Source organism: Dipteris shenzhenensis, chromosome 25 (assembly GCF_047967505.1).
Source record: "Dipteris shenzhenensis isolate YYH24624 ecotype China chromosome 25, Dip_SZ_1.0, whole genome shotgun sequence".
Lineage (NCBI taxonomy): Eukaryota > Viridiplantae > Streptophyta > Polypodiopsida > Gleicheniales > Dipteridaceae > Dipteris > Dipteris shenzhenensis.
In genome coordinates, this window is record NC_141620.1 from 1,395,968 (window position 1) to 1,403,999 (window position 8,032).

General features: G+C 39.7%; 1 protein-coding gene across 1 annotated transcript; it reads left to right on the plus strand.

Moving 5' to 3' along the window:
- The first annotated feature begins 5,568 nt into the window (after positions 1-5,568).
- On the plus strand, positions 5,569-6,443 carry LOC147885293 (steroid 5-alpha-reductase DET2-like). Its single transcript, XM_087396859.1, has one exon. The coding sequence runs from the start codon at positions 5,569-5,571 to the stop codon at positions 6,328-6,330; it is 762 nt and encodes a 253-aa protein (XP_087252985.1). The 3' UTR covers positions 6,331-6,443.
- Positions 6,444-8,032: the final 1,589 nt, after the last annotated feature.

The window sequence follows — 8,032 nt, forward strand, 5'->3', positions numbered from 1 at the left end:
TACCCCTATCCTCCACCTAGGCTGCTTACCCCTTTTTTTTTTGTATATGGCACTATGTGCATCAAACATGCTACTGCCTAAGCATAGTAATTGGCTAGACACCATTGTCCATGCAAGAGTCCTTCTAGAATCCTATAAATGCAACTTCACGCCTACAACAAGCCATTGACTCTCAAACTAGCATCAAGTCCCTCACACAATCTGCTTGGCCTCACAAGAGTTAAGGGTATTTCTATTGAGTAGCCCCCTAAGCATCTCTATGTCTCTTTGCTTCAAGTTCTTTACTCTCCTTCTCTTCCATTCCTTAGCCTTCCCTTTTTCTTGGACACCCTTTAGCCCTTGCTATCTCCCCTACTTGGTTTGCATCCATTCCTTGAACTTATGTTTGGCCCTCCTTCACCATGAGGAGTATGCCTTGTATACACATCTTGATGATCTGTGTGAGCCCTGGTGGATCTTTTTCCTTCCATAGAGAGTGTCTATTATAATAAGTGGGTCTTTATAGGTGTAAAAAATGGTATGAAATGCACTACTTAGTAGTTTTTAGTAGTTTTAGGGAACTTCTTTTTAGTTTCGGTATATGTATTTTTAGTTTCGGTATACGTATTGCTGATAACATAAAAAGGCTTGATACTTTGTAGCAATTTTTTTGAGACAAAAGAAATTTAAGTGTCATCTAATTGTAGCTTGCTTGTTCATGCAAATTAATGCATTACTATTTGGTGCATAAATTTGAGAGAGATTTTGAATTTGTGCAACCTACACCACTGCACTTTATACTCTTAAATACATTTTTAATGCACTTGCAGCTCATAATTCTAGAGGGTTCTAATGATTGAATAGAGAATTTAGAAATCTAATCTTGTGCAATAATACTATGAATGTGCAATGATTTTAAGCTTTATTTAAAGATCCGCATATGCATTTCTTTCCCCAACTATCAAGAAGTTCTATCTTCATTTCTATGGCTTAGATCAAATGCAAAAATCGTACTTTGTGGCCAAGTTTTATTAAATTATTGTATTTTCTTTTCTTTTTTTATGGGGTATCAATTGAGGAGACTTTCCTCCCTCTCACAATCTATGCAATGAGAAATTATAATGTAAACGATTTTCAATTCATTAGTATATATGTCCATAATCCATTGGGAAAAGAAACATGCTAAACATCTAGTCAAAAACCGTTGTAAGTTTTATTAGTAGTTGTGCCTTCCAAGTTTCTCTTTGAAAGATTGCACATGAGTACATGCACTATCTTGTGATTTATCTTCATTGCAATCAAAATCCACATGGAGTTGTGCCTTTATCGTATTGGAAAAATTTTACATATTTTGTTCTTTTACAAGGTATCTTTCTTTGTAGGATATCTTAAAAGAGAGGTCACATTCCTATCCAACATGCACATTCCAAAGACATTTGCAATACCACAATAGAAATGCCAATTTCGATCTTATTTTCACACTTCAATTTTTAATTAAGTTCCTACAACATTTTTGAAATGTTCTAGGGATATGTCCATGGTCACCATGGACATTCCAAAAGCATTTACAACACCATGACACAAAAGCCAATGTTTTACAAGATCAAAGTTCCAATATTAATTTCAAATTACAATTTTTAATTAAGTCCCTAGAACATTATAAAATGCTCAAGTAGTTTGAGAAGCAATATTACCTATCCTTTTTCCTTTAGGGCTCTTTCATAGGAAAATGAACAACACCTAATACCTGGCCAATTTTTCAACTTTCATTTGGAATAAATGAATGTATATCCCTTGCAAGACCTAAGTTCAACTCTTGTATTCAGACGATATAACTAGGGTTGACATGAATCCCCAAAATCTATGCCCTATTTCAACTTTTAAAATTTTGTTTAATGCAAGTAAAAGTCCACTTGCTAGGTGCAACACCTTGATATCCATAGATGTATTTTGCAATGCTAAAAAAAAGCTTGATGTAAATTCAAGCTACCAAATAGTCATTGGGATTCCTTTTACATCAAAGAAAAGGCAAGTCAATAATAGTCTACAAAAACAAGCATTGCATGCATGCCAAAAATAATCAAAAAGCAAAGGATAACTTTTACTACACAAAATATGATAAAAAGAATGGAATATTTACATGGCCACTAAACTAATTACATGTACCATGATGGTAGTTATAAACTCTATTCTTCACATTGTTAAATTGACTCATTGATTGATGAGGCCTTTTGGAGTGACCTATCTTTGGTATTCCTCTTATCATAACTTATCAACATGGATCATGCTCCCATGTGTGTACATGCACACAAATTCATGCACATGTGCACACATTCGTGTGTGCACCTACATCTACACCTAAAGCTATTTGGGCACACACCCATGCATGTCCATAATGCAAGCATGCACAAGTCCACACAAGCATCCATGCTTATGAAAATATAAGCATTCACACGCACACGCACATACACACACATGCACGCATGCAAACGCATGCACATGCATGCAAGCATAAGCACATGTGCATGAGTGTGTGTGTGTGTGCACGCATGCACACATACAATATGTATGTATGGATGGATGCATGCATGCATGCATGCATGTATGTATGTATGTATGTATGTATGTTGTGTGTCTCTCTACATCACAATGAGAACAAACTTGGATACAGGGCTCTCTTACAAACACAAAAGCACAAACATATTTGAATGTACTATCAAAACTCATGCAAACACTCTACACAGATATGTGCTCGACATGCACACATGTATATACTTTTGAAATATTTTTTAACTATTTATTGATGACATGAAATTATGGTATGGAGAAGGCAAAGTTATGCACTATTGATTACTATGGACAAGGTTACTTTTGATTACACATGTATATCCTTTTGACATATCTTTTAGCTTGTTGTTGATGACATTGCACGTTATATGTGACTATAATTATGATGTGTTTTGATATGTGAATATAATTATGGTGTGGAGAAGACAAAGCTATACACAATTGATTACTAATGAAAAGATTACTATTAATTATGCATGTATCTCCATTTGACATGTCTTTTAGCTTGTTGTTTATGACAGGACACATTATATGTAACTATAATCATGATGTGGAAAAGTACAAGCTACACGCTCTTGATTACTATTGATAAGATTATAATCATGATGTGACTATGATTATATGTGACTATAATCATGATGTGGAAAAGCACGAGCTACACAGTCTTGATTACCATTGACAAGATTTAGAGGCACGTTCCTCTTTACCCTCCTCTCTTGATATCATTGGGATGATCCTAAAGCATTTTCTAAAATCATTAAGGTAATAAGCATTCATAAGTGGCCAACCAGATCTTCATATGACCAATCATCTACATTCATGGTGGTGTAAGATGGTCAATATGATACATGGCTATTGATTGTTGATCATCTTAGAGACCATCTTGGAAACACTTGATGATATGGCCCACAATGTGGTTCGTCATGTTTACTATATGAAATAATGTACTCGATGGTGATCAATAGTAGTATTTATGTATGAGATGAATGGGGGCCCCCAGTCCATGAAAACAAACTATTAATTAATTAGTTGTTGAGGAGGAGCTAAAACTTTCATTTGAGCCACCCTGAACGATATATATGAGGGGGAGGGACGGGGAGGGAGAGTTGAGGGAGGGGAAGAGGTGAGAGAGAGAGAGAGAGAGAGAGAGAGAGAGAGAGAGAGAGGGGGGGGGGGGGGGGGCAAGGGTAGAGGCAGAGCTTATTCTGAGCAACGAAAGAAAGGAGTGAGAGGAGTGAGAGGCAAGGGGGAGGAGTGGGCAAGGAGGGAGAGAGAGAAGGAGGAGGGAGCGAAGGCAAGGAGAGAAGGAAGACGGAGGGCAGAGGCAGAGAGGAGTGAGAGGTAGGCAAGAGGAGGCAGGGAGGAGTGAGAGGCAAGGCGGAGGAGTGAAAGCAGGGAGGGAGGAAGTAGAGAGGGGGAGGCAGCGTGAGGAAGTGGTGAAGAAGGGGAGAGAAGGAAAGTGGAGGAAGAGGCAGGGAGGGGGAGCGAGGTGCGAGTGCATAGGGGGACAAAGCTTAATGCGAATTAAGGAGGAATACCTTAGCTTAATGTGATTGAGGGGGATGAATACTTAAATTAATTAATTGAAAGAAGCTAAAAGCAAATAGAAAGAAGCAAAATTATTATAATTGATATTCAGCTCACATGCATATCGTACACACATTTGCATTCTTACATGTGCATACTCGTATATGTATGGACATCTGTACACATTCGTACACATGTGAATGCATGCAAGGACTCACATTCATAATTGTATGTGTGAGTGAGTGTGCATTGAAATACATGGAACCTATGAGTGAGTGTGCATTGAAACACATGGAACCTATCATTGATTGGTTTTTATCCTTAGCTTCCTCCTATTTTTTCCCTTATTTCTTTTCAAAAACTTTGCCAATCATATCAAGATAGTGTATTAGGTGGAATTGAACACATAGTAGTAATGTTACTATGCCACATCCTTAGAAGCAAAATCGGGCTTCATGATCCTATTCAAAATGTACAAACACCTATGATAATCAATATATTAGTTATTAAAGGACATATGCATATGTCTCACACATGCACCCTACTATAGGTGGCATAGATGTATACCCTTGTAGATGTACACACACTTGCATGCCGACACTCCAATTCGAGTAACAAATTCTATTGCATATGAATTAAAATCTATATGTTACATGCCTATTTGAGCTTCTATATATATTGTAGATTAGGTGTTTCCCTTGGGACATAAAGTATATTTAGACTAAGTTTAGAGGAGAAGTTTGTGTGTCATTTCGTTGGCACATGAAGTGGTATAGATATAGGTGTATGCATTACATAATGTAAAGTAATCAAAAGTGAGCTTAATTGAGTCCTAGAGTAGATTCATGATGAGGATTGGCATCATAGATGCAATTTTTGGCATTCATAGTACATTATGTTAAGCACTGAAATTTACGATAAAGGGGTTGTTGTAAAGTGCAAGAGAAACTACTCAATGCGAAAAAGGAGCCTTCTTGATTTGAAATAGCAAAGAGGACCTTATTACTTGCCACTATGGGTAGCTCCAAATGGGTAGGGCCCATGCAATGGGCTTCTACAAGGCGCATGTTAATGAGGGACTCTACATTCTACAAGGTCCATGGTAATGTGTGGACTCAAAATTTGGTTTGGGAGCGTGGACTAATTAGAGACTCCAAATCCAAGGTATAGATCTTGGAAGTGTGGACTCATTAGAGAGTCCAAATTGAGGGCATAGATTTTGAGTGCGAACTTCCAAATTGAGGGTATAGGTACATGAGATTTAGGGAGGTACAAGGCTAGGGTTCTAGAAGTGAGTGCAAGGGCAACAAAGAAAGGGGAAGGCGTGAGCCGACCAAAGAAAGGGTGGGGGTCCGGATTGTCCGAGGATGTGACCTTAGTTAAAACAAATATATGGTCCAAACTTCAAAGTGTATTTCAAGACTCAACTTTCGAGTTCTCAACTTTGAAGTTCTCCTCAACTTCTCAAGTTCTCATAAGCCTGATAGAAGAGTAATGGACGACAGGCTTCTCTTCTCTGTGGCGGTCTACTCAGGCTTCATCTTCTCATTGCTCTTCTTCCTCAATCTCTCAAAGCTTGCAGCCCCTTATGGACGCCACCTCCACCCCTCCCCCTCCTCCTTCCTGCTCCCCACTCGCCTCGCTTGGTCCCTCATGGAATCCCCCTCCCTACTCCTCCCCCCCCTCTTCTTCCTCCCCCTCCGCCTTCCCTCCATCCCCTCTACCCTCTCCCTCTTCTTCCTCTCCCATTACTTCCACCGTGTCCTCATCTACCCCCTCCGTATCCGCCCCACCCACCCCCGCTCCGTCTCCCTCTCCATCTTCCTCGCCTCCTTCTCTTTCAATATCTACAACTCCTACCTCCAATCCCGCTCCCTCTCCCACTATAAATCCTACCCCCCCTCCTGGCTCTCCAGCCCCCAATTCCTCCTCGGCGCTTGCATCTTCGTCGCCGGCATGGCCATCAACATCTGGGCCGACTACGCATTGGTCGCGCTCCGAAAAGATCCGGCCGATCGAGCTTACAAGATTCCCAAGGGTGGGCTGTTCGAATACGTCACCTGCCCTAATTACTTCGGCGAAATTCTTGAATGGTTCGGGTGGGCGATATTGACTTGGTCTGCGGCAGGGCTCGCCTTCTTCCTCCTCACGGCGGGTAATCTGGTTCCCAGAGCAGTTTCCCATCACCGCTGGTATCTCAAGAATTTCTCCAACTACCCCCGATCGCGGAGGGTCCTAATTCCATTCGTTTTCTGACGCTGGGCTATCCAAGGTGTAGTCCAATCGCTCGGATGTACTCAGGCAAGGGGCGCTACCGTGTTCATGTTGTATGTGCCAGGAGCGTGCAATTCTTTTCCATGAAGGAAGTATTTGTCTACATGCAGACTATCCCTGCAGATTTATGGTAGCAACAACGTTGCGTTAGTCGCTTCAAGCTTGCTTCCTTCGATGTGGACTTCCTTACCGTCTCTAGGAGGAGATTGGGATGCGTTAAGGCCGGTCAGGCGTAGAATGATCGGGTTGGTTGGCGTGAGAGTTGAGCTGGAGCTGTAAATGAAAGACAGAAAGTGCGCAGTGCGACTTTGAAGTGAGTAGGTAATAATAACTGTTCCTCCTTTCTTTCCAAATTGTAACTGTTCCTCCTTCATTTCCGCTGGACCCGGAAATTTATGATGGTACGTACCAAGGCATATGCCCATGTTCAGTCACATCTTTGCCCCCCCCCCCCCCCCCCCCTTCTCACTCACCTTTGCCGCCACACCACTCACACACAAGATTAAGCATCTTTGCAGGAAATCTTAAAATCATAAGCTAATTGGCTCTCTCATGCATAATTTGATTGAAGCTCTTGGCTATTATAGAAAACGCTTTCTATAATCTAGAAAACGATTTACTTGTTTACATATTGGCAAATGCTTCTCATGGAGACTAGTAGAGAAATATTCAACGATTGTAATAATTCCTTCCCACAAGGTTTAAGCTCAGGTTATATCTAATGACCCAACATTGACATCCTTGAGTATGTCTTTCGAGCCTAGACAAGACGAGGTCAGGGTTGGCCTTAGTATGTTGATGGAAAGAGTCTCTCCTAGTGTGTGTCTATGTGTGTGGTGAGATTTTCCAACCTCATTGCATATAATAAATAGAGTATGCAAGCCATGTATTTAGTTTTAATGGGTAAATTAATTATGGTGGACTTTACAAGAATAAGTCTTCAACATCCAATTCAAGGAACTTGGTTCTTACACAAAGTCTTAAAAATGATGTTAATATAATGGCTTATTTTTACATGTGATTTGATGACTTTGAAAGGGAGTACATATGTAGATCTTGGCTTTGTGTACATTAATAGAGATGTACAAACAAAAGTTACACTTCCACACTTAAAAGGGAGGCAAAAAGTGAGGAAAAAAGAGGAACTTGGTTCTTACACAAAGTCTTAAAAATGATGTTAATATAATGGCTTATTTTTACATGTGATTTGATGACTTTGAAAGGGAGTACATATGTAGATCTTGGCTTTGTGTACATTAATAGAGATGTACAAACAAAAGTTACACTTCCACACTTAAAAGGGAGGCAAAAAGTGAGGAAAAAAGAGAGTAAGAGAAAAGGTGATGTAAGTCAAGGAGGAATATGTCAAAGTCTTAAAAAGATTGTCATAGTGGAGAAGGGGACATTGTTAAGATTCACAAGCTTTTCCAATGTTGATTATCCTAACATTTTGTGATAGATAGGGATATATTCCAACTCAACCCAAAAGCAACACAACCCTATACATTAAATTTAATATGACTCCTTTTCTAAATGCAACAAAGTCTTGTCAACAACAAAACATCAAGTCTTAAGAGGTTTAGAGAGTCATCCACTAACTTTCAATACTACTCTAGTAATGGGAATGAACACCTTACTCAATGGTAAAAACTCTCTAAAATAAGAGTACATGTACTACTAACTT